At 36.4% G+C, this 27,975-nt stretch overlaps 1 protein-coding gene across 2 annotated transcripts in view; it reads right to left on the bottom strand.

Annotated features, from left to right (window-relative positions):
- The window catches only part of LOC140161252 (serine/threonine-protein kinase Nek1-like), an 83,847-nt gene that overhangs the window by 13,820 nt on the left and 42,052 nt on the right, over nt 1–27,975 (bottom strand). The window contains exons 32-45 of one of the 2 annotated variants that reach the window (XM_072184712.1): nt 27,741–27,833; nt 25,052–25,139; nt 23,698–23,880; nt 23,210–23,338; nt 22,737–22,898; nt 21,707–22,009; nt 16,037–16,112; nt 15,446–15,503; nt 14,903–15,153; nt 13,728–13,807; nt 12,979–13,122; nt 12,092–12,237; nt 11,325–11,457; nt 45–912 (exon numbers count right to left, since the gene is read on the bottom strand). In XM_072184712.1, coding sequence (XP_072040813.1) covers nt 902–912; nt 11,325–11,457; nt 12,092–12,237; nt 12,979–13,122; nt 13,728–13,807; nt 14,903–15,153; nt 15,446–15,503; nt 16,037–16,112; nt 21,707–22,009; nt 22,737–22,898; nt 23,210–23,338; nt 23,698–23,880; nt 25,052–25,139; nt 27,741–27,833 — 1,857 coding nt within the window. In that variant the 3' untranslated portion in view covers nt 45–901. Of the gene's footprint in view, nt 1–44; nt 913–11,324; nt 11,458–12,091; nt 12,238–12,978; nt 13,123–13,727; nt 13,808–14,902; nt 15,154–15,445; nt 15,504–16,036; nt 16,113–21,706; nt 22,010–22,736; nt 22,899–23,209; nt 23,339–23,697; nt 23,881–25,051; nt 25,140–27,740; nt 27,834–27,975 lie in introns of those variants that run through there. The other variant, XM_072184713.1, reaches the window with a different exon arrangement.

The following is a 27,975-nucleotide window of genomic DNA, read 5'->3' as shown; positions in this document are numbered from 1 at the left end:
TTTTCAGAGTTGGAGAGCTTTGAGACAAACCGTTTTTTTTAAAAAATTTGGCCTTACATTACTTTGGCATGACAATATTGCTTTATCTCACTGCATTATTTGTGTCTTTATATAAGTTCATTACAATGGTTCATACAAGGCTAGTGTTATTGTTAACCTGTTGTCATATTTAGCAAATAAATAATAGGAATTATTGCTTTACTATCCTCTATCGTGTGATAGAGGATAGTAAGATCCAATATATTGAGTAGTGGATGGAGGCACATTAATTTTTAATCAGTTAAATAATAATTCAATAACTTGACACCATTTTATTTAGCAACCATCTTGAAAACTCCCTTTATTCTAAAATGAACGAAACATGTTCAGTTCAGTTGCCCATAACTGGGTTCGTGTATTATTTGCCCAGCTTGGCAAATACTATCTTCAACAAAACGGCCATTATTTAGCGCTTACAAGCTAAACCACTTCTGCTGACTAAGAATGTTTAATAATATGAATAGACAAACTTTTTTTGTGCTTAACTAAACAAAAAATAAATAAATTATTCAATTTTGATTAGGAAATACATTTTCATGGTACATAGAAAGACACAAAATTAAAACAGGCTTCAAATTTGTCAATTATCAGAGAATCGATTTGTCGATAAGACTCTTCAAAATTTGGTTTTGGAGAATGAAATTGATTCTCCTAAAAATCATGCCCTTTCTGTAACACTGTCAACCAGTACATTTTCACTCGATTTTCCCCGACAACTTTGTGAAAAATCTATTTTTGATTCATGCAAAGTGCGGAAGAATTTAGCCATTGCAACTAGTGAAGGAATGTTTGTGTGTCGCTTAATAAAGATGACCAATAGGCACTCTATGTAGGCAGTCCTGACTATACTAGTTTGGGTGCATCAATCATTATCTGTAATAACAAACAAAAAGAAAATGATTAAAATAATAATCAGATTGAATTTATGATGCAAAATTACCTGTAAGATGGAAGGACATTCTAAACTATACCTCAAATATGTTTCAGTAAAAAAGCTATGGATTATTTTCTTTCGAGTATGGCCAATGAAGAGTATTGGAACAGAGGTCAAGAAAAAAAATTGATGTCAAAATTTTTCTCCTAGATTTAGAATGAGTGTTACTAAGGTTAAGGTTTATTCCAACTCTTATTTTTACAACATCCATGACTATTATGAGCACTATGAATTGGTATGTACATAGTTACACAATGCATAATCTTGGAGACAATTATTTAAAGACATAGCATTTCTGTCTTTCATACAAGCTGTATTTACATGATTGGTACCCATCAGTTTTCATTGATAATGACACATCACAATTCCAAATAAGACCCAAATAATTTGTAGATTGATTTTCAAATTCTGGACATTTCAAGAGTATCCAATGTTGCATTTGGAAGAAGCAGGCTTTCCAATAAACATCAAAATTGATGGGTACCAATCATTTTGATACAGTCTGTATGCAAACTAGAATAACAGAATTGTGCAAATGTTGTACTCTGTGACAATACATACACACTTATAAACTGCAAGATAAAGTCAACACACACTACAATTTAGAATTGATGCAAAAAGAACAATGCATGATTAAAGACAGATGTGCAATCAAAGTAACAATTTGTGAAAATACAACAATGTCATTGTTTTTTTTCTTGGCAAAATGCTGTTACAACACTAACCTAAAATCAAATAAAAAGCACGATTCTTGGAAAGGAAATGATTTTTGGAAAAGAAATAATTAAAGGAATTCAACGTTCTGTATCTCCGAAATTTGGAAATGAAATTAAACATTTTGAAAAAGGTCCATTTTTTGTTGTTGAAATTTTGCTTTTTTTTCCACCAAAATATGGACCAAAATTTGAACTTTTTTCAACTTATTATTAATTTATTACTAATTCAAAAGTTAAGAAAGCAGTAACAACATTTTTGCATTTAAAGCAATAATATGTAATTTTGGCCATTTAGAAGCATAAGCTTTTATTAACTAGTGTGGTGGATCAACAATTTTAGCAGGAAATTGAGGTTTTTGGATCATTTTAAAAAAGGGTGACTTTTTCCAAATTTCAAAGATACGGTTAAATTCAGCCCTCGAATTAACCCACAGCATTTTGCCGTGGGTGCCCATCCCCACTGCCGTAAAGCCCTCAAAATATGTCCTTTACCCAAGGCAGTCACTTGCCGTGCCCTCTAATGAAGTTGCCGTCAGTGCCCCAGCCATGCCCCTTCATTATAAAATCATCTATCTATGTTTGTGTGTGTTTTCTTCACTTTTGAGAAATTGCCTTGGTGCCCTTCTCAAATTTTCAACAGTTGCCATGATGCCCTCTTGAAATATTACAAACTGCTGTGCTGCCTTGCCTTTTCAGTGAAAATCCAAGGCAATTTTCAACTTGCCCTAAAAAAGGTTGCCGTGCCCTTTCAGATCCTTAATTCGAGGGCTGGTTAAATTCCTTAAATCCAAAAATATGCTTGTCTTTGTTATTTTAAAAGTAAAAGTGAAAATAAAGATGAAAAATTTCCCACCAAATGTGATCCTTGGTGCACCCTTAAGGGGGTACTACACCCCTGGCCAACTTTGTGCTTATTTTTGCATTTTTCTCAAAAATCATAGCACATTGGTAACAAGTAAGATATGTATATTATAGGGGCAAGGACTACAACTACTGTACTGAAAATTCAGCAACTCAAAGCAAGTAGTTATTGATTTATTGATCGAATATTGGTTTTCCCTCATTTTTGACTGTAACTCCACAACTGTTGTCGGTGCTGAAATAAAGTTTCCAGTGCAGTAGTTGTAGTCCTTGCCCCTATAATATACATATCTTACTTGTCCCCAATGTGCTATAATTTTTGAGAAAAATGCAAAAATAGGCACAAAATTGGGCAGGGGTGTAGTTACTACAGTACCCCCTTAACATGGTTGCCAACAATTTTTAGATTGAGTGACCAACCAAACAGTAACCCTGTGTAAATAATATGCTGCACTTTTAAACAACACTATTCTCATACAAGGAATTTGTTTTTTTAAGGTTATACTAAACTTTGTAATGATCGATCCAGAATGAGACTGCATGTAGCCCCCTTTAAAATTATCTATTTCTGGAAATAAATATCGTGAGAGAGAAAACGCAAAACTACGTCTAAAAGCTGAAAGTGTAAGGGTTATTATTATGCTTGAATTTTCCACTTGGCTCAAAAAGAAATGTACTTTTCAAACATTTCAATTTTTTTCAATATCCGAGCATCAAGATTTTTGGGAACACGGCCATAATTTCTCAGTGGAAGTGGCGATTTTGTTGGGAACTACGACACACATTACAAACAAGTCAATAAAAGAATGTGCATATTCATTCTTGATATTGCTTGTCTCGATTTGTTTTAGTAAGCTTACATGTTTGCCGAATTTGAAGTAAAATGGCCTCCACTTGTATGTCGTTTTGTAACCAGTAATAACAATTCCGTGCACGATTTCATAGACAAAATTCTGACCTACATTATTTCTATAAACCCTCTTCTATATGCAGGTGCTATTTAAATTTTTATTTCGATAGCAGAAAATTGAGATATTTGCTATTTTTCCGACTCGCTGCTGTCAAATTGTCTAGTTTCGCGATAAAAAGATACAGCGAAATCAATTTTTTTTAGAACCATTTCACCTCGTTTGACGTGCTTTGAAGTACAAACTTCAAAATTGATATAGTGATTCTATATTTCAAGCTGCGTCATACTGTGTTTTTCTTACCTCTGATTGTCGCTGCTCAAGGCCAAAATTCAAATTTTTGGGCAAAAGTGACACTCTCATTTTTTTTTTTAAACACGCTGTTTACGTGATAATGACGGGCTCTATTTGCCCGATAAAGTGGTGTTGCCGAGTTTGGATTTTAAAATATTTAGGTATTTTCTAGCTTAAAATCTAGCGCCAATGAACCTGGTGCATGGGAGGGAAAATGTGTGTGTGTGTGTGTGTGTGGGGGGGGTAGTTAGGGCGAAAAAAATGTGCACATTTTCATGCTTGCTGCGCTTGCAACAGGTAGATATATTTAGAAATCCATTTAAGGTATGGGTATGGAAATTGGGGATCCCAAAAATTGGCATATAGGCCTATAGGCCTATGCAAAGGGGGTGGGGCATTTTTGGCAGGCCAAGGGGGAAGGGCCACAAAAATTTGGCAGTGCAGGGGGGTGCGGACAAGCGATTTTTGGCTGGCCGAGACGGGAAGCAAGCGATTTTTAGCGAGTCGCTTGGAAATTTTGGCTTATAATTAGTAGGCTAATAGGGCCTACCGGTACTGATTGCACAGCCTTTCGAGAAAGCAATTTTTTGGCGGGCGGGGAGGGAATAAATTTTGGCATGTCGAAAGGGAGGAAGAATGACTTTACCTAGCACACATTAAAGGGGCATTTCGTGATCCACAACCTCATACAACCCCATAGGCCTACGTCCTTTCTCACAAGTTAAGATTTTTATACCACTCATCCCGCTCTGGCCACATGTTTAGGCATTTTCACGCAGATCAATTCGTTAAGCAATGGAAAATATTGCCAAATTTGAATTTCGTTTTAAAAGCCTACTCCCCATTAAAAAAACCCACTAATTTTGGGGATTAAAAAAGTTCTGTAAAATGAAACAAAAGGCTGCCTCAATCCTAATTATTCATTTAAGGCCAGGCCTTCATTTCTGAATATAGCGGGAGCTCAGTTAGTCACTGTACTCAGGAGCTTGACAAGGAGCTCAATTATATAATATCAATATTAAACCATAGGAGCAGCTCAATAAATGCCATTGGTAAAATTATTAGGCCTACGATATTTTATTTGACTGTGATCCGTTTTAGGCCGTATAAAATTAATGTTTTGGTTCTCGTCCAGAGGATTTTCATGAATTGATGAGGGAGGGAGGTGTTTTTTGTTTGTTTTTATTTTTTTCAATGTAAAATTAGCATTGTCAGTAGTTTTCGGACTTCTCCAACAGTGCTCGAGGAAGCGATGAGGCCTTTTTTTTTTTCAATGTGAGATTTTGAGTGATAGACTTTCAAGAGTAGGCCTTCCATAAAAAGACTTGGAAGTGATGCTTGTTCTCTAATAAACTTATTTATATGTATGAAGATTTCATAAATCATTCCAAAGTCTAAAAAATTGAAAAATCTAAAAAAAAAAAAAAATCTGACAAATCCCAGAAATTGAGGAGGGAGGGGCGAGAACCAAAATATTAATTTTACATCGGCCTTAAAAGGCTATATACACTAGCTGTATATACCTTTAAAATTTCTAAAATTGGTGGAATTGAACAAGCTCTAAATTTCTCATACGTCCAGCATAACCAAGGGCAACTGGGGGTGGGTGGGAAAGCCCCCTAGATATGGCCATACCCGTAGTGGCGGAACCAGAATTTTTTTCGCGGGGCATGGGGGGGGAAGTGAATTTGAGACGGGGGCACTTGGAAATCATTGCACTAAATTGCCGCAAAAAGTGGAAAATTACATAATTGTGGGGATTTTGCCTAAAAACTGGGTGGGAAAGAAAAAATATTGGAAATACTGCCCCCCCTAAGCGGCGCCACTGCATAATATGAGTCGAGTCATCGAGTCACCACAACTCGAGTCGAGTCGAGTCGAGTCATTTCGAGTCGAGTCACTACAAGTCTGCTGCATATCCATCCATGATGCTAGAATGACGGAAGTTCTGGCGCTGAAATTCAATTTCAATATCACGAGTTTTTATCAGGGATTTTATCAAGGGAAGGCGATAGGTGTAGGATTTTGCTGATATACCAGGCAACCCGAGAAAGGAACTGAGGTGTGGCTAAATAAGGGAGTGTTCATTATAAATATTTTCCATTATCATACTTTCGACGCCGAGAGCATAATTATTTGAAGCGTACATCGTGTCAGTCACATGGTCACATATTTTCTGTTGAAAGAGAAACGCACATGTCTCTGAGTAGCTCGGGGATTTAGCTACTGCGCGCTGAGTGCTGGACTGTTGTTGTCCCGGGTTGTTGTCGAGTGGAAATGGGAAATTTATGAATGAACTTCCGCAAAGTTTGCAACATCATCACGCAGCGGCGTAGCTGGGATTTTTCCAGGAGGGGCAAGACTGTAGGCCCTATGGGCGGGGCCCAAATCCACCAAATTTCCCACTGGGGCGGGGGCCCAAATAGACAATTTTGCCAGGCTTATTGATAATAATCGTATATGGTAGGCCTATTGAGCTGTATTGCATATCGTTTGGATTCCCCATCTCTCTGCCCCTCCTCTCACCCTCTCTTTTTTTCCTCTTCCCCCCCTTTTCCCTCTTTTTTTCCTTGCACTAGGGGGCGGGGGCCCAAATAGGCAATTTTTGCAATTGCCCCCCCCCCCCCGGCAGCTACGCTACTGTCATCACGGTAGACATACGCGGTAGCCTACAACTATGAGGTTTACAGACAAATATAGGTCTAGTAGGCCTATCAAAATGTTATATTTTTAGGTATTTTCGGGTGGACTCGGGGGGACGACGAAGCAATGGAGGTCCCGGCGCTGGGTTGGGGGGGGGGGTCTCATCAAGGCATTTTGGTATGCCTACCCATGCTTGATTCCGGGAGGTTTTTTTAGCAGGCCCGACCATTTTTTTTTATAAAAACACCTCGGCGGGTCTCTTCAAAACATTTGTACCCTTGAGGGATCAAAGTCACCCACATTTGGCCTAATTGGACGCTTTTTTAAGGCCACTTTTGCCAAAATGCGCCCAAAAGTTGGTCTTCGCTGTAAACCCACCTATCATAGTCGTTGAAAAGGTAGGCCTACCCCAAAACTGTGGCACATCCACGAACCCGAGGGAGAGACCTCCATGGGTAAAAACACACCTCTAGCGGGACCAGATTTATAATTTAAAATAGTCATCACGACAAAAGCGGGCCATGGTAGTGTTAATGGTATTAACACTTTGATTTTAGGCTTAAATGATGAGTGTAGGCCTATAAATTGCAAATTTGCACACACCCGGGGAACCTTCTCAAGTTGGTTTGGGTAAGGATGTGAGGCTGTGACTCCGAAAAAACTACTGATGCGATTTTAAACCAAATTTGAATAAAACAGACCCAAAATTGTATCAACTTTTGGACTGAAAGTTTTAAAATTTTTACTTTTTCGAGAAAATCATTGAAAAATACCCTTCTTAAACCTAATTTTCAAGACACTGAGGGTCAATAAAATCATGGCTAAAAATACAACAGAGTCTAAACTAAATGGCTGAAAATGCACCCCAAATCTGCCGCACATCCCCACGACAATCGTATTTCACCTTATAGATTTTGAAAATTGTCGCAAATAAAATAGGCCCGAACTTATCCCAAATTATCCCCGAAAAAATATTTTTTGCAGGTGAGGTTGGAGTCTTATTATTTTTATTCTCAGAGAGGATATGGGGGTTGATATTTTTAGCAGGGTACAGTTTGTCTTGTTTTTGTTTTGTTTTTTGACGTTGAAGTTCCAGATTCTTTTTTCATATATTATTATTCATTTATTATTTATACCCTGTAGGCCTACGTGGGGAAAAAGACACCACGACAGCTACAGAGAAGCCACGAAAAAACTCCTGTGAAGTGCATGAAAATGCCCGAAAATGTGCCAACCAAAACACCCGAACAGGAAGATAAAATAAAAAACAAAACCAAAAACCCAGGAAATTTCCCGAAATAAGTTCAAATTCTTTGTCCCCACTAAAATATATTATGAACACTCCCTTATGAAGTCTGCCCTCTTCCGGCTATTCTGGTAGTAGGCGCGTTGACAATTACCTTAATATTTTTGAAGCATGTTTGAACCCGATTTGTTCTCTATTCACATTTTTAACGTTGCAAGTAACATTTCAAGACCTCTATTTGTGACAGGTATTTAATTATCTTGCTAGAGATGTGCCTAAAGTTGAAATTCAATATTTCGGATCGCAAAGATCGAGAGATATAAAGTTGCTGAATATCAGTTTAACACCATGGATCATATGGGCGTCTTATATGAACGATTATGATAGCTAAGCAAAATGGCTGGGATACAGGTTGTATAAATACTACATGAATATTCATGAACTATACAGATTCCATTCTTCTCTAATAATAAAGATGTCAATCACTCTCCTAGACGACAGTTGCTTGGCGCTTGTAAACAAATCGAATAATAGTGCTTGACAAGAGCTAAAAAAAATAGGCTAAAAACACATTTTCACACATTTTTTTCCGGATTTTTTTATTTCACATGATAAGTAGACATATTTTCTTATGTATAAGGTAATAATATATTTTTTCTGGAGGTAAAGCCCTTCAACACTTTGTTTAACCTTAAATCTTAGAAGCATGCCTTCTGTTTGACAATACAAATGACATATTCTTCTAACAGCTATATTTTGATAAAACCAACAAATATGACTAGCAATCACAATGCACATATATATATTTACCAATTGATAACTTTTGAAACAAATCAATCACAACAATTTGGTCAACTCATTGATAGAATTTATAAAAATCAAGCAAGAGAATGAACTCTCATAGAAAAAGCTGAAACTGACAGAAATACCTGAAAAAGCATGTGAAATTGAGCACCCCCCAAAAAACACCCAGTGAAACTATATAAAAATGTGTAAATGTTGGTAAAAAAAATACCTGAATTTAGGTTTGAAGTTGACAACTCTCAAGTCTGAAAAAGACATGCAGAGATTGGTAGCTCTGGATGCACACTTTTATATTTCCATATTAATAAGTTTAATGTTTACCCATATAGTTGCTCACTCTGTATTAAAAAGCCAGAAATTATGTTTTCATGTTTGGCTTTTTTTTTTTTTTTTTTATCACGGGACAAAATCTGTGTGTGTACATTATAGGTCAGACAAATTCAGACAATGCTTGACATAGGGATGTTAGAAGACAGCCTAAGGATAGCGTAACAGAGACCCTGAACTCAACACAAAAGTGGGTACCTAATGCACTTTCTAAATATCGCGCAAAAGGGCTATTTTTTTCCAGTTTCAGTGCGGACCATGAAAATAGGGGTAAATAACTTGCTATGCCTGAAGTGCTTTAATTACAGTAAAATTTAAGTTTTTATATTAAAATCGGAAATCTCTGGTTTTATTCAGAGTTCTCCGATTGAGTGGTGGCTAAACACATTGTGTGCATGTGTATTACTGAATCATTGAATCGTCTCGTCTTAAGTCTTGACGTATAAACTGTGTGCATATAGCTATTCGTCTTACGTCTTGTTTGTTCCTCCTAGCCGTGTGAAGCTACACCACTATTCATGATAATAATACGATCGGCGAGCAAACACACGCATTGTAGGCATGGAATGAAATAGCAATTTTCTTCGTTTTACATCATTTGTTTTGCTCGAAATTAAAAGGGAACAATGCGATCAGTGAAAACTAACATTTAAATAGGAATCTATTCTCTATGCAAATCACACATTATGGCTTTTTAAAGCCACAATGACTCTTAAAAGTGTTATTGAAAGGGGGTATTTGACATTCTAGTAATTGAAAACCACAATTGGCCTAGATTGTGTTTAAAAAGAAGGTTAATTTGATGAATAAGCATAGCAAAGGGGTATTTGAAAAATTTTAGGATGTGCATTGGTTACCTCCTTTTGTATTGAGTGGAAGCAGAAACTTGCTACTTCATAAAAAAGCATTATGACCTACTTCTGCTTATTTAGCAATTCTCTGATGATTTACTGAATATCTCTGCATCTTCTTTTAAGTCCAGGGTGGCCAACCTTTTTGGACCTGTGGGCCATATTGCAAATTTCAAAACTTTTTAATATGTTTAAAGGGCCACATACAGTGTAAAATTTGTTTCATATATTCCTAATGTAATATTTTTCATAAGAAAAGGCATCACAGGCTTTATTGGACATTATCAAAGGTTGCAGGTTGCCCAATTCTACTTTAATAAGTTCTTTCTTGAGTTCACTATAGATGCATGGTTCTCATATTCAACCTACTTGCCACACCAAGAACCATTGGTTTCATTTATTCTGAATTTGTATGATAAGTATGTTAATTTTCTTAAGATTTCCTCAATTCCCAACATCTATTGCGATCCATACACCCCTTATGAAATACTTTGAAAAAATATATTTTTTGACAAACAAGGGAAGAGGCCTATGCATCATACACTGGGACATAGAAACATTACAAACTAGTGCACAAGATCAAATTAATGATGCTTAATCATAATTCTTTATAAATCAAAAACTACGGACATACCTGCCTATGCGGGGACTTGAATCTGCAAGCGAGAGGTCTGGGGTTCAAGTCCCTGCACAGGCAGATATGTTCAGCGTTTTTTCTCTGGTTTATCTCCCTATGCAAGTTATGTTTCCATTTGTAATTTCATGTTTAATTGTGCTAGTGTGTGACGTGTAATTTTTCTTTCCCCTGTATATTTTTTTTTTTCTTTAATCTGTCACACAGGGAGTATGAATTACAGTTAGAGTTATCTGAATGGGTAACTCAGTTTGAAGTCTACACCCCTTGTAAGACATACTAAGGTCATAATTTCCAAAAGGGGTGCATGGATTTCAATTGGAATCACAGAATTAGAGAAGGAGAACCGGGACTCCCTATACCGCCACGTACAATCGCGCCGTCACCTATGGGGATAAAATTGGGGGTATTCGGGTCCTTGCCGACGGTGCGCGGAGACGAACGAAAACAATTCTGCGTCTCATCTGAAGCGTCTTGGTACTCAGCGTGCAGGTCGCATCAAGTGCGTCTCTCAAATCGCCCATCATCCATGTCGCTTGCATGACAACGAATGCCTCGAGTGCATTCCGAGGGAAACCGAATACCCCCAATTTTTGCTCCATGCCTGTATCAAGATGGCAGTCGAGTCCCGATTCTCTGTCTTTAATTCTGTGATTGGAATACATCAATAAATGATAGCAAACTTTATTCTGGATTTGGTATGTTTAACAATGAGAAACATAGTTTTCACCAATAGCTAGCTACATAGGTACACATTGTAAACATACAAAGACCTGGCAAGTATGGAAAAGGTTGAGCTCCATGGTGATAAACTCTCAATGTTGTTCTACAAATACAAAGAATGGGAATCAAACAGTGACCTGTTAAAAATCACCTAATAACTGGAAATATCATTTGGGGTAAATGAAATGGAAGTTTATAAACTTCACTTGATATTTTCCTGTGATTCAAAATTATGATGCAAGAAAACAGTATGTTTGATCATCACATGGATTAATTAATGCAGCCAACCTGTGGGGAAATAAATGTACTTATGGATAACAACAAACCTATCAGATATAACATACCTTCTGTGTAAGCTCCATCAGCCATGACTAGCTGTAGGATTTTGGTGTACAGATGTTGCTTCTGCTCTCCTAGGATGTTGCCAACTATCTTAGTTCCTTCATCAATGTTCTCATCTTCATCTTCATGAATTGCCTGAAGGAAGGATTGAATCTTATTTATGATATGTAGGCTTATATTTTAAAGGTTTTAAAGGATTTATATGATGTTGTTCTGCTTTTTTTGTTATTTATATCCAGTGTTTTATGTAGCATTTGGAAACTATTGTGTAATGCACTTGTAATCATGGTTATATTATATTATTACTATTATTGAAGGGAGATTGTAATAACTGTAACCACTCTGACAAAGCCCCCTCCCTTTTTGTGGTCAATTCAATATCCAAAGAATGGTGAGAGCTCTGCAACAAAAGAGGGCATATAGCTACTATCTAACAGGAACTCATTAGGTTGACCATACCCACAGCTGAACTTAATGGTTGGACATATCGGAACCACTTGACTACTGTAACAGGAATTAAACAAGATATACCTGCATATATTTAGGTTATGGGTCACATTGCATGTCTGGCATTGATGGACAGGCTAGTATGATTTTATAAATGTCTTAAAAGTTACTACTGAGATTAAGAGTGGGTTTACAGCTAAAAGCATGTTTTATACCTGTGTAACAAAAAGCTATCAAAGACCACTATACCTGCACAGTATGGGTTTACAGTTGAAGGCATGCTATATTCATGTGTAGCTAATAGCTATCAAAGACCACATACCTGCACAGTCTTATATGCTTTTAAGAAATCATCACATCCCAGTTCCTCTTCAAGTTGTAATCTTGACTCTTCCAATCTGCAGTACACACTTTCAGTATCATCATCATCTTGGTTTTGGTTCTCATCATCACTTCCATCACCTTCACCTACAGAGAACAATCCAATCACAAACTTTCAATGACTGTCTCTTGTTGATGCAATTTTGTCTGTCTCAGACACATTTGGTAAAAACATAATAATATACATACACAATGAATAGTTGTATTTGTCTCTTTTACAATCATGGCGAAATACCGTAAAATTCCGTCTACAAGCATATATATGCCTCTAAACAAGGTTTTTTTGACACAAGAGACAAGAGGCAGACACTCTCAACAAAAACGTTATTTGGAGTTTGCACAACTATTGTCTATATTAGTGATAAAGGCGGCTGTACAAACATGTATATTTGTAAGACCAATCTATTGCAATGTTTTTGAGAAGGGTATTGGCCTTTCATATCTTTCGTTAAAAAAACCCCTCGTTTAAAGGCATATATGCTTCTAGACGAGAATTCTACGGTATGTACAAAAAACAACCAAACTGCTAAAAAAGACAAAATTTGATCGAGATACTATACTGAAAATATCAAAAAAAAATTGAACATATGGAAAGAAAAAACAAAACAAAACAAAAAACACTGAATTTTACGGCCAACACATAGTGCTAAGCATTAATTAGAATTCACATGGCGATATGTGCGGGTGCTTGAGACAGACTTTCTTTTTTGTTGGCCAAAGCTAAAAATATTCATGTTTTTGTACATGGATGCATAATGGGGACACTATTTGACATTGTATGTTTTGGATGTTGTAAACTTATTGTCATAGGCTACTTATAATTCTTACCAGAATCCCAATCTTCATTGATGGGTTTACTCCCTACTCCATCTTCATCATCCTCATCATCTTCACCTCCTTCAGCTCCAGTTGGAGACAAACTTTTAGGGGATGGCGAATCATTCTCCATGGCTTCTTCATCATCTCCTTTGTCTGTCAAATACAGAGATGATTTGATATAGATTGCTATATTCTTGGCGATACTTTATATATTCTTATAATATTAATCCCCATTGTTTAGCCTCCATTTTTCTTATTCATGTATACTTCCACAAGAGGGATATGGCCTAAATCACTTTGACCTTCCTCGTCAAGCATGGGTGATTGGGTGAGACTCAACCGCCAACGCACAGGGTTGGACACTTAGGCGAACATGTGGAAATAAGGCCTGACTGACGGCCGAGCCTGTGAGTGGGGAGCTAAACAACAGACAGCTGATCACATCATCACCAAATGCCCTCTTACAGCCTGCCAAATTCCAAAAGGTCTTTCTGATGTAGACACTGAAACCAGGGAGTGGCTGTTCAAAAAACATCCCAAGACCTGTCTCCTAGCTTTAGGTTTTCCATGCAAGAAGGAGAACCAAAGCAGCATAATTTTCTATGACAGTGTAATAATTTCAAAATTTATTAGTGAAATCCTGAATGGTGCTCATATTAACTAGTGCGAGGTTTAATCCCAAATATATACAAGCTTATTTCATGGTTTAAGGCCTCACAACTTGATAGATGTTAATGGAAGTGAACCTAGTGTCTTACCAGCTGCTTCCAATACATGCTTGAGTGATTCTACGAAGCTCTGGTAGTCTTCATCATCTTCATCATCATCTTCAACATCACTGGAAAAAAATCAAATACACGAATAACAAAATACCACATTCATCTTGTCAAGATTAAGCTAATATCCCACATTACATTCCAAGAATCAACAATCCAGATATAATGTCCGCACATTATAGTTGTGCGAGAGCCAAGGCCTTTTCCTGTCACATCATTTTGGTTACTACGAAGCTGGCTATTCATGTTCACTCAACCTGTACAGTTGAAGGCCTTCCACTAAACATAAGCAGTAAGAATCAGTGAGTTCACAGAAGCAAATCGTGACTGTTAAGGTCTGCCCAGCTATTTGAATATCAATCCAGTTATGCCATTTACCATAGAAATTCTAATGCCTTCATAAGTCCCTGGCAACAGAGTACAATAGGCTCCCAAATTGGGACTAAATATCATAATAGTTGTTCCTGGTTTTCTTGTGCAGTTTAAATTACACCAAATCACTGTTGTCTTTAGCAAACATCTATGATCCACAGTTACTGATAAAATTACCAATATCAAGGACACACTTTATTACCTTATCACTATCTACAGATGAGATGAATTTTCTGCTCAATTTCAACATTACCTTTTCAACTCCACTCCAATATGACTATCATTATCACCTGAGAGAACTTTGGACTTACGACCCGTAGCCAGGACTTTTGTTGTGGGCAGGGAGTTCAAAAATTTATGCTTTACTAAATAAATTTGTTTACATGCAAAATTTTTCAGACTAGTAATATGAAAGGTTTAACATGAAAAAGGGGCTTCCGGTTACTTTTTCTTTATAATTTCTAACTTCTTGGGTACATTTTAAAATTGTGTCCATGAAAAGTGGACTTTTTATTTATTTATTATTGGGGTGGGGGGGGGGGTGTGGTACATCATACCACCCGCATCCCCTGACTACAGGTCTGAGCATGACAATCACATCTACATTCACATTGGCCCCTTAATGCAAGGTCATGCTTATTGCATCCAATTCATTCTCTTTTACTGCTCTTAGTGGCATTACAGTTTACATGGCCACATTATAACATCATTTTCCCTATTGGCCTTGGTGGCCAGAGTAGGCAAAGATGATTAAACCAGCATCAAACCATTTCCCCATCACTTACCCCGATTGATCCTGTTCCTCTTCATCATCCCCATTCTCTACCACATTATCTTCATCTCCTCCTCCATCGAAATCATCTTCCCCAACATCATTCTCTTGGTCTTCATCCTCCAGGTCTTCTAATTCCAAATTGAGATTAAGGGTTGTTGCAGCGGCTGCCATTGTCTGCTGTTCTACCTCAAAGAATGGATTGAGAGCCAGTGTGGTGCGGAAAAGTTTGCTAAGGTCTGGTAAAGAGCATGAGCGGAGTATCTGGAATGTTTTTATAAAAGTTTCATTTATCAAGCTCTAATAATTAACATTTGCATTGTGTTATTGTTGTTCATTTAAATAAAAAACAAAGAAACTATGCATATGTTCAAGGTACGACAGAAGAGCTAATCACCGATATAGCTATAGGACCAAATTAGATGTTATGCCTTACTGTTTGCTTTGTACAATGGCCACAATTGCCCTATTGGTATGATATCCCTATCATGTTACTATGGTATCTGACTTCACTTATTTAATGTTGTACATTTTACACCAATCTTTCCACACTTACTCTTGCATCTGTGTCAAAATTGCCTGTGGTTAGCCCAACAAAGAGTCCTCCCTCCTCACTGTAAGAAAAGTGATGAGAAAAACACATGTAATTTGCTGAGGTAACATGATTTCAACAACTTAGACCCAAATCTGACATTTTGGAAATAATGTTAGTAACTTTACTGATCATGAATAATAAAAGAAATAATAAATGCAATTTATTAAGTGCCTTATATTGCATGCAACCACAAGGCGTTGTACAAGATAACCAAAATACAACTCTAAAATTACAATATATTATTTAGCTACAATGAAAATAACACTTTTCCCCACATCCCTGGTATATATCTAAAATATCAGAGGGCTGAGTTCCCATACCTTAGCGAGTGTCATCTTCAGGCTAAGTCAGAATGATCAATTTCTTAGGTCATATCCATACACATACACCCCCCTTTGGAAGACTTTAATCTCCCACACAAGGAGTGTAGATTTCAAATGGAATCACCCATTCAGGTAACCCCATTAAAAATTCACACTCCATGTGTAGGAAATTAAGGTCGCATCTTCCATAGAGGCTGTAGAGGGTGTATGGAATAGCCCATTGACCTACCTATCATCTTTGTCATCTGTCCCTGGTTCTTGCTCCTCCTCCTCTTCATCTTGGAAGTCTACTTTACCAATGAGAGCTTCAAATAAAAATACATCATAATACACATTATTATGTGTTCAAATAGATACACAATTTCAAAAAATAATTTGAAATCAAAGCATCAATCTTGTTTTTAAGATATCATAAACGAAGTCTTCATATCACTAGCTTAACAGATGTAACAGCAGATAATTCTATCCTGTTTTGGTAAATTCTTGGCTAGGTTTTACAAGGTACAGCACCCATGAGCTGTGCTTTATTCCAAGAGTATGCACCATTTTCAAAATAATTAAATGGTGTGTGACAGGAATGGCATATCAGACCCTGAAGTTCTTTTTAATATAAGTTCCACAATGTTGGGCAGCAGCTGTTCTGGTTTGAATAGGTCACTGAATCCTGCAGTTTTCAATACAACAATAACCTAAATTAAAACAATATATAATAGTCTTGTTGTTGTGGCCTTCAAAAAATTTACCCCCAAGTAAGTACACAATTTTTAACATAAATTGGTGACGTTGATCAAAACATTTTTGAACATACTTTAAACCTGAATTGAGTATTAACTTCATGTGGTATAGTTCAACTTCATGTGTCTATTCCAGTTGAAATCCTTACACCCCCTATGGTAGACTTGCTCTTAACCTTCCACACAGGGAGTGTGAATTTCAAATGGGGTTACCTGAATGGTGATTCCACTTGAAATCTACACCCCTTGTGTTGGATATTAAGGTCATGTCTTCCATAGGGTTGTATGGATTTCAACTGGAATAGCCCATTTGTTATTAGTGTTATAACAGTAACATTAGGTTAAAGCCATAATGTACGATCTTATATGAAGAAATTGGTTAATTTTTTTCAAACCTGATTTTTTTGGCATATTTGTAATGTTTACACATGTCCCAACTTGCACCTAAAATGGAATCAGCCAAATTTATTGTGTCTGTAGGTCAACAGAGCAAAGTACGACATAAAGAATTGTGACTTTATGTCCTCCTATAGAACTGCATGTTAAACAGCTAAAATAACCAGCAGGGTTTCTTTCACTTTACCTTGTTATTTCAGCTCAAAATGGATAGTAACCCTTCACAATAATTTAGAGACTGACCGATCAGATCGGTAGCTTCCGTATCGGGCCGATTATTAGCTTATCGGTAGTAATCTGCATCGGCCGATTTTTCCTTCATCCGCCGATGTAATGCACCGATCACCCAATATCATGAAAGTAATTGTTGAAGCTTAACAAGTATTCATTTATTTGTATATTTCTTTGAATAAGACTAGTTAAATCAAGCGAAATTTAGCAAAAGAACAAGCTTTGTAGGCGATAAACATATAAAATCATACCGTGATTCAGGCACGCAGCTGAGATAATTAATCAGGTAATTCCCCGCATGCACATTACAATTGTAGTTCTTACTTCGGGTTACACACGTGCGTGCGGGCCGTGTGCAAAACTCAACACTTCCGGGTTACACACGTGCGTGTCAGATTGGGCCGTGTGCAAAACTCACACTGACTTGAACGTAAACACAATATTAAAATGGGGCGATCGAATAATTCGATGGACTGGGACATCCGGGGAAAAGGTAAATTGAGCTTATAATAATCATGGTCAAATTCAGTATTTTAAATGCATATGGGAGTGTGTTTTTTTGTGCTCAGAGCATACATAATTATGGTAATACTTTGCGTACAAGTACCCTTTCAACATACGGGTGAAATTTACTCACGGTGATGGCAGCCATTGTTTACAATTGGGGAACTGGTAATCGGCGATCGGCGATCGAATCGGCAGATCAAAGAGATAATTGATCGGCCAATCGGCCGATTCAGATAAGGACCTGATCGGTCAGTCTCTACTAATTATTACTAGTATTATTTCAGCATTTTGAGTATAGAATAACAAATTTACAATTTGAAGGAAATCTTACATTAAGGCTTTAATGTGATGTGCAGTAAAGTAACATTTGCTGTACAACCGATGTAATTGCTCATTGAAATATAAAGTGTATTAATAATTATAAGAGCTGATGATTATTAAATGTTGTTTCAGTGTGATTTGTTCACTTCAAGTTTGTAAATAAAGAAAAAACAAGTTAATACAACTTTGTTATGAAAAGTTCCAAGAAAATGAAACAGGCATTGTTTTAACCAAATAAAAACACAATAAAAATAATAAAAAAGTTTGGTTGGAAGAGTAGGTCACTCAATGTTGACATGCTTGGAAAAAGATGTATTGTGGGGTTGGCACTAGATGTTTTATTATGAAACTGGACAGTCAATGTTTAATATCAAGGTTCTTAAATATATGGCAGGTGGAAGCAGGGATTAAATGTTTGCAACATTTATACTGTGACATGCACTTCATCATTTAAATTAATGTCATTGTCAAATTTCAAGAAGAAAATAGATATGTTAAAATCTTATTTAAACTAAGAGTGCAGAAAGATTATGCAAAGCAGAATACTTTAAAAGCGGTATTAATTTGATACAGTTTTTGCAGTTCTGAGCAATTCTGGATGTTTATTTTGTGCAGTTTCAAAAACTTGCACAGAAAACCACCTGGGTCACAACAACCTTTTGCTGGCTGTTAAATTTGTAGTTCTGATATTAATCGCAAAAAAAGGCTGAAAATATATAGTATCGGTCATGTGAAAGGATTGAAACTGTAGCAGATATTTCACACATTTCATACTTGCATAATGAAGATTCATGAAGAAATAAAAATAAGCTGCTAACTTTCTATTCACAGAAACTAAATCGTGACTTTCATTTTTTCTCCAGAATTCCAACTTAAAATAATGAAAACATTTCACAATTCCACACTCACACTGAGTAACACTGATGAATAACACTGGAAAACACAAGACAAATATATTTCAACAAAGTCAACGATGAATGAGAAACAAACATGGCAGCTCTTGTAGACAGATCCTTTGATTTCTTGTTCATTCAAAGCACACAGTGCAAAACAAACGGCACAAATGCAACAAAACACTATGTTAAATGGTCAGTAAAATGTAAAAACACCATCTCTAAATCATCCAAAATCATGCACAGCAAACAAACCTAGCTGTGTTCAACAGTAACATGCAAATTAGCTACCTTCCACTGCTTTATCAGGGTCAACTGCTTTATCACTTGGTGTCATCCAAACATCTACTGGACTACTAGGGGAGTGCACGGTTCCTCTTTCAACAACTTCAGTCGCCTGGTTTCTTCCGGAGAATGCACTCCAATCGACTCCACTTCCGCATCTGCTTTTAACGTTGCTTCATCCCGATTTTGGATTCTTTTGAAAGTCCTCGGTTCATCCGGGTTTGTTGGAGTTACCACTTCTAATTCCCCGGATAGTTCTAAGAAAGTGTCTCGGTAGGCTTCTAAAGGATCATCTTGGTTGGGTTGAGATTCATCTTCTTTTTCTGCATCTAGCTGTTCTTGTAAAGCATCAAGATATCTTTTCTGTTCTTCCTCCTCATCTTCCAAGACATTTTTGTTCTTTCTGATCTGGTTCACAGTCTGCTCTTCTGAACCTTTTGGTTTGGATGTTTAGTATAGGGATGTATGGATATGGGCAGGGATATAAAAGTATTACAATATTGGCAACTTGTAATGAAAATTGTAGACAAATGTTGTGCTGATATGATGTGCATTGAGGCAGTACTAGGTTAAGCAGGGTTAAGGCTAATCTATATCAAGCTAATTGTACTACTGCTTCACTAATTATGTATAACAAATGTCATGTGATATCATTAGATTTTTGCATAAAAAGCAGCAAAATAAGAAAGGATACACTAGTCTTGTTAATACACGAAGGGTTTGCAAATTTTGAATGCATATCAAGAAACTGAAATAGTTCAGGTTAAGTTTTTCAATTAGAGAATAAAACTAGGATTTTGTCTTTTGACTATCCAATATCGTGTCACAATGGATGGGCTGGCCAATATTTTGAGTAGTGGATGTCGGTGCATCCTCTCTTTTATTCTCATTCTTATTCAGTTTAAGTATAATTTTTATAAGTAAAAGTGCTTTTTCCCGATCAAGTTACTTTTGTAAGTACATCCCTGTTGTTTTAAATGAATGAAACCGTTACGAACATCTAAGCCGCCGAATTGCGTTCTTCATTCGTGCACATGTATTACGTGAACGCATTATCTCTGAGGATCTACAAGCGTGCTGCCGTTGCGTGTCTGTGCGCTTGCTGTCTTATATGACTATCGTGTCTTAATGTTTAGGTGAAAACCAATCAAATTGCTTGTATTCTTGACAAGATGCACCAACTGAATTAGAATAAGTTATGCCACCCAGAACCTGTGGCTTATTCCATGAGTATGCACAATTCTCATTAGAATCAGAGGGGGTATGACAGGAGTGGTGTAATAGATTGTACCATAGTTCATTATTATCAATCGTAAATTGTTATACATCGTTTATTGAAACTGATTTGTATATACTAAAAACAGTGTCAAAGTCTCTGCTAAAAACACCATATTTTTGATTCCCATACATAAGTACACAAAAGGGAACACATTGAGGCTGCAAATGATTGCAAGAGTTGTTTAATCATTTGTATTTGTCAAAATTCTTATCAGTACTTTGTGAAGTAACATATCAATACATATCCTATGTTAAAAACATGGTTAACAAGAAATGAACTGGGACTACAATATTATTGAGTATCAGTTCAATGTTAACCAAGCTTTGCTTTTAGTAGCTTAGCAGGTTCAGGGTAAGATTTGGATTGCAGTATATAGATGGTGATGCAAAGCCCAGGTAATGATGAGATATTTCTCATTTGTATTAAAGGTTGGGAGAAGTAAGGATGCAGGCAAGATTTGGTAATGTTGCTGAGAGCAGTTAGTTTTCAGAGAGTGAATTGTCTATGTCAAATAAAATATCATTTTTTATTTTCATTTGTTTAATTGGAGGTGGGAGGGAGGGAATATGCTTAAAACCTCAGAAAAATATCTGTGTTCCTATATGGAAGTGTGCACTGTGTACCTATGAACATGCATGCACACTTGGGACCACTATCGAATACACCGACACATACGTCCCACACATTTGCCATCAAACAAGGACCATAGACACAATTACACCATTTTGTGTGCTAATTTTCATACATGCAAATTTGATGTAATAGTGCAAGGCAATTGTCAAGACCAACCAATAGGGGACTTGTTGTTAAATTCTCTTTTGAAGTGTTTCTAGTCTATTGCATCAAGTTGGAATCACAGACCGAACATTTGAATGTCTTCATATCAACTTCTAACAAACAAACCCACTCTTGTAGACGCTATCAAGTGTGGAGTTTCCAACCGCGGAGGTTCACTTCACACGCACACACACCCAATACATTCTAAATGCTAAGCTCATCCGTACACAAACAACTGACAATGGAGGTATTCGTATCACAAAATGGGGGTTTTATATCCCTCTCTGGCTTGTTTTTGAAGCTATCTCCAACCGTGGAGCTCCACAGTTGCAGTAAGGCTACACAGTTGTATGTGCTTTTTAACACATACACCCCCCTACCCTGCACATCCCTAGCACACACACACACATAAATACCCCCACACATAGGGTTTCAATATAATGTAACAGAGTTAAGTGATCAATTTTGTTTTTCACCTTTCTCTTTGGTTGGTACTTGCTCCTGAGATTTGTCCTGTTCTTCATCAGTTTGCTTTTCTGGAGTCTTCTCTTTTGACTTGCCATCCTCTTTTGTTTCACATGTTTCTTCCTTTTTTGGCATCTTTTCTTCTTCTTTTTTCGGTGTCTTTTCATCTATCTTTTTCGGCGTCTTTTCATCTTCTTTTTTCAGTGTCTCTTCACAGCTTTCACCATTCTGTTTCTTTTCACTCTTGGTAAGTTCACGTCGCCTCCTGGGTGACCTCGGTGATCTTGCTCTAATTACAGTTTCTTCATTTACATCTGCAGCAAGAAATTATTTCAAGAAGTTTACTTTATTCGTATGCAATGCCAAGAAACTACCACACTAAAATAGTTATGATTATCCCACGTCGAAGTACTAATCGATCGGTATTGCTCACACTACTTGAAAGTCCCTGAAACTATGATTGCCCACTAAAGCCAAGTAATTGGGACAATAGTATTTCATGCACCAATTTATATAATCAATCCTGGTTTAGTGCTTAATTTTGCTCCTCATATGGACATTTTCTTGTATGAATATTGATTGTAATAACGTTTTCATAAAATCTGACTTAAGATTTTAACCACTCAGTCGGGGAAAAGCGTTCGATTGGGCGACCTCGCTCAACCAGGCGACCTCACCGAACAGGGTGACAATGTATCACTGTATACGGCGATATACAGTTCTAACAGCCAAATCAAAAAAGCACTTCTAAGAAAGTAATTCTGCAACTTTGCACATCAATTTACACACTTTAAACTTGGATTTTTGACAAATCATTACCGACGAATAAAAAGCAGAATATTGCGTACCATATTCTGACATTTGAACAAAAATTATGCATAAAAATATTATGTTGAATGTCGCCAAATTTGCAGATTTGAGTGCTTATCCCCAACTGCAATAAGTTTCAAGGTAAGGAATTATAATGATTGTGTCTGATCCGCATCTACATGGGATCTAATCCTTCAATGTATCTGTGGGTTTTACAATTTTCCTCCTTACCTAGTGAAGATGAACTTCCCGTTGGTGATTTAGGAGACTTTGGTGGTCTGGGTGATTTATTGTCCCATGCTGTCTTTGGTTCTGTCGATTCTCCTATAGTACCCAGTCTTTCTTTCACTTCATCTGCTTTACCATCATCAGTTTCTATTGTCTCAATATCACCTAGATCAAAACAATTGAATTTGAATTGATTCTAATTTTAGTATAAGTTGAGTTGTGTAAAGCATAAAAATGCATAAAAGAATACCTGCTCCAATGACCTGCCACCAACAATTGAGTGTTTTTGCCACTTTAAACAAAGAAGGCCAAAATAAGCTCATTGCATAGTGGCAAATCCAAATTCACAGTTATGGTCGCAGATTTCGTAAACAAACTTTTTTCCCTTGGTCCTTGCAATTGCAGATGTTATTTGCTTGAGATCATTAGATTTTTCTTGCATCCACGCAACAAAACATGTCAAGATATAATCTTACCGCCATCAGTGTCATCAGTTGATTTTGCGTCATCTGGTTTAGAGATAGTAATGGTGCCTTTAGCAATAGGTAATTTCCTTGGAGGTGTCTTCTTGTCATCACTCTTCACTATAGTTATACCCATGGGTGCTGTATGAAGGATGTACAAAAATATGAAGCAACTATAGTCAATTTTCTAAATCACCTTTACTAGTTGAATAAGGTAAGGCATTTCAACTTGGTTGTTTATCTTCACTTGTGTTTAGAAATTAAAATCCTGCCCATTATGTAAATAATATATTTAAATAAAAGAAACACAACTAATTTTATTTGGTGTGCTCCCAGAGAACCAGAATTACTTTCTACTTGCATCGGGTTTAATTTGCTGAATCATAATTATTACCATTCACACAAGTCACATCTGAAACCCACTCACTAGAGTAATATAAAATCAAAATTTTCCTGAAAATGAATAAATTAAAACAAACAAATGCAACATTTTATTTTACCTTTTGGTTCATTCTTGCTGAGGGTAATTGTCTCTGATGCTAAATCCACCTTTCCCAGGGCACTAACTACTGCTGTCCCATGACCTCCCCATTTTTTACGACCTCCATCGCCATTAGCTGCAGGAATAGCGCCACCTATAGCAGGTCCTGCACCACGGATTACAACATCCTGGGCACTTGTGGCTGCAATAAATAAGATGGTGCAAGAATATTCAATGTTATTTAAATGTATAATTCTATTTTGGTAAGTTAATGACAGACCTCACAATAATTTGACTTGCCCAAAATTGCTCTCCAAATTTAAAGTTAAGGTGCCATGCTGCTTTCAAAGGGAATATGAAGCCCAAAAGAATGCTTAACTTTACATAAGCAAGTAGTATCGATGCAATATGAGTCAATTCAAGGTCTTCAAAAACCAACAAGGTAGCTTTTTCTTGTTTTCAGCAACCTTGGTCATTTGTAAGAGTTTCATCTTTTTAATAATAAATAGTATAGGTAGCATGGATTTTCATAATTCTGAATTGCTTTTGCAACTACATTTAAAAAACAGTGATTAGGCTTAAAAAATGTTGTGGCTCAAAGCGCCTGTGTGCATTCGTTTTTCTTAGCGCTTCCATGTCAGCTGAAATGGTAAATTAATTTTTTCTTTTTCTTTTGAATAATTGATATTTGTACTTCAATTGTGTAAATCAACCACAATTTTATCCTGTGTACTTTTGAACACTCAAAAATGACATCTTAATTCAAAATTCAGTTTTAAAAACATCATGAAAAAAATAAAAATCTTAAAAAACCATATTCCACATTCGTTTTTGAAACTGCCATGCGCTTTACAACTTTTTTAGCCTTACCTCGATGTTGTTTCTATGTTACCTACAGGGACTTGACCCATATCATAGGTTAAGGTCTCAAGAATGGACACTAGTGTCAAATGAGGCGAGGTGAAACAATTAAAGCAACAAAAAACAATCTCTGTTCTACAGGAGGAATTGCCAAGTAGGGTCAGTTGGTCAAGATTTTTCTTTTTTTTCTGGAAGAGGCTAAATGACCCTAAAAATTAATTCAAAGCTTAAAAGATCTGAATTTTTGCAGACATATTTTGAAACATTTTTGAACTTAAAAAAACCATTTTGGGGTCAAAATCAATCCACTTTAACCCAAAACGGCCATTTTAATTTCAGCTAAAAACAAACAAACACTACTCAGTCAAGCCTGTAGAACAGGTTTTTTTTTGTCACCTAAATAAACATTTTCTATTATATTGTTTGCCATTTTTTACACCTCATACCCTTCTTTTAAGATTAAGATTAAACTAAGGTACCATCAGATGTAGTGTTGTCATAAGTTTTCTTACCTTCCATTGCTGAGGCTGTTTCTTGTAAAGGCATTTTACCTAAATTACTCAAAGCAGTGTCGCCTCCAGCCCATTTCTTGCGGTCAATCTGTAAGGATATGATATGAGAAAAAGCATCGTAATTGTTAAACATTACAAAACTTAATGGACTCAAAATACATGTATCATGCAACCATAATATATACCAATATAATAAATATCAATTTTTTGTGATCACACTTCAAATCTGCAAATAAGTAGAGATAAAATCATAAAAAATCTTATGCATGCAGGTCTTGAAAATTGTTTGACATGCAACAAAATAAAAGTTGATTAAAAAAATCATTTTGTTTGCTCCCTTACAATTCATGACATATATGTGAACTTGTATATCAGACGTCCAACATGCAAGCATAATATATAACAAAAATCCCAACACCAAGGGTTAAATATCAGCACCATGCATGCACCAGACCTTGAATAGAAAGTAAGAGGTATTAGGAAACCATAATCATCAATATAAGTCAAAATCACTGCTGCTCAAACTAAGAATATTATGCAGCAACTTTCACTTGCATGTATTTGCAAAACATTTCACCATGTTAATTGACCCCAATAAAATAAGCTTATATGAGGCACGATCTGGTCCATGGAGGCATTTTTGAAAGTAGAGTTACTATAATGATTACCTCATACAAACATTAGGCTATCATATACTAAAAACACCAAAGGTCTAGCATACTTGGCCTCCATGGACCAGATTGTGCCACATATTACCGTAACCACTCGGGTATAAGCCCACCCCCCTAGATGGCAGATTTCACTTCAAAAATGGGTGTGGGCTTATAACCGGGGAAGGGCTAGTGCTTGAATTTAAAAATAAGAAAAATCACCACCATTTGTATATGCCCAATGTACCAGTAATTTCTATCTTTTATGTCAATTTCTTAAAATTATAAGTGTGGAATGTTAATTATCAACTGATATTTTTTATATTTGTTCTTAAATATGAGAGCAAAGTATTGATTTGATTTAAGAACTTGGCGAAAATTTAGTACTGGGCTTATACCTGAGTGCACCCTTGTTCCCAGAATGTTTTGAAAAATAGGGGGTGGGTTTATAGCCGAAGGTGGGCTTATACCCGGGTGGTTACGGTATTAGGCATAATTAATACTACATGTCGCAGCCCATAAGATGCTTATGCATCTATGCAGTACATTAATTTGTATAAGCTGTAATGGTCAATACCCTGTTTTATAGTTGCCACATGAGTAGAAATTCCCATTAATTTGTTTGTTAGCATACTTGGAAATAGAAAACCATTATTTGCGGGTTATCACAAAATATACTGAGGCAGGGAGGGGTCATTGAGTACTGTAAGAAACCTTGGCACCAATAATAAATACAGCATGCATACCAATAACAATACAAATCCAATACACTAGACGCTGTGTTGGTGCAACAAAGACATACACCCATAGCTGTATTTTGGCAATTCATTTTCCAAAATATATCCTCCACAAGTCTTAGGTAAAGTGTGTTCAGCTCAGTAAAGTCAGACAAACAAACTTTGAAAGGTATGTGACAAATACATAGAATACTACCTGATGGTGTAACCAGAGGGTGTGGCAGACTGTACCCTCAAAAATATTTTCAGATGATGGAAAAAATGCAAATTGATAACCAATTTTTGGATCAGGTTTGACGTTCTTCCTCAAACCAGGCCAAATTTTTCAATACCCATGCTCTTTCCCCTCGGAGCGACCAGCCTGGTTATGCGCCTGATCAGGGGTGTGAGTGACAACAGATAAAAAAATCTGAAAAAATCTGAAAAAGTCTGAAATTTGAAGAAGCTTCTATACTTTTGTACAGAGGAAGTGCAGAAAAAGAGATAAAATCAAGATCAAAAAATCTGAATTCAGATTTTAATCTGAACTCTCACACCCCTGCTGGTGTTACCTTTGCCTGCATGTATTGTGTTTAACTCAATGCATGTGATTATCACTGTGACCAATATAATCTTAAACAGACTTATGGTACTTTTTTTACACGGCAAAACTTTTCTAGGCATTGTTGGGTTATTCCTTCATGTAATTTTACACAAAATTAGGATTAGGGTTAAGGTTAGGGTTAGTTTAGTGTTAGGATCAAGATTAGGGTTAGGATTAGGGTTATGATTAGGATTAGGCTTAGGCTTAGGGTTAGGGTTAGGATTAGCTTACACGAAATAATTACATGAAGGATTGACCCATTGTTGACATGGTGCCTTCAGGAAAGAAAGTTTCCTACTATACTAAGACCCAACTTTTGAGACGGTTTGTATGTTTGACAGTGCAATATTAACAATAAGACACACTGTTTTACCGATACGTTCAGGAACTCAATCCTCATGACGCTTGTACACAAATTGTGCACAAGTTTAATTGACAGATGACATCGAACGTAAACTGGTCTTTTTAATTCTGTCTTTGATTAAATAAATCTGGTTACTTAACAGCAGAGTAGACAAAGTGCACACAGTATCTTTGATCTGCATAACTGTAGTACCTCTAATGCCATTGCAGGATCAATGACTACCAAAACAAAAGTCCTAACAATCACATTCAAGGCAATTTCACCACACAGCCATTGTGTCAGCATGTCTTTGTTGAACTCAATGTAGCATAAAAATTATTGTAGCATGCATATATCGATATTTATATCTGTGCACCTCACTATTGCCTGTATTTTCCTGTACAGGAAGATTGGCTAACTTATTTAAAGCTGTCTCTCCACCGGTCCACTTCCTACGATCTAAAGGAATCTGTGTAAAAGGAATATAGGTGAAAATATAGAGTAAGTACATGGGCATATGATATGGGTTTATAAAATAGAAAACCTACACTACACATATTTGGTGTGTGTCTGTGAGTATTGATTATATATTTTTTAAATCTGGATAAAAG

The sequence above is a fragment of the Amphiura filiformis genome, chromosome 9, assembly GCF_039555335.1.
Source record: "Amphiura filiformis chromosome 9, Afil_fr2py, whole genome shotgun sequence".
Classification (NCBI taxonomy): Eukaryota; Metazoa; Echinodermata; class Ophiuroidea; order Amphilepidida; family Amphiuridae; genus Amphiura; species Amphiura filiformis.
The sequence above is the reverse complement of the archived record's forward strand: the minus strand, read 5'-3'. Positions and strand labels throughout refer to the sequence as shown.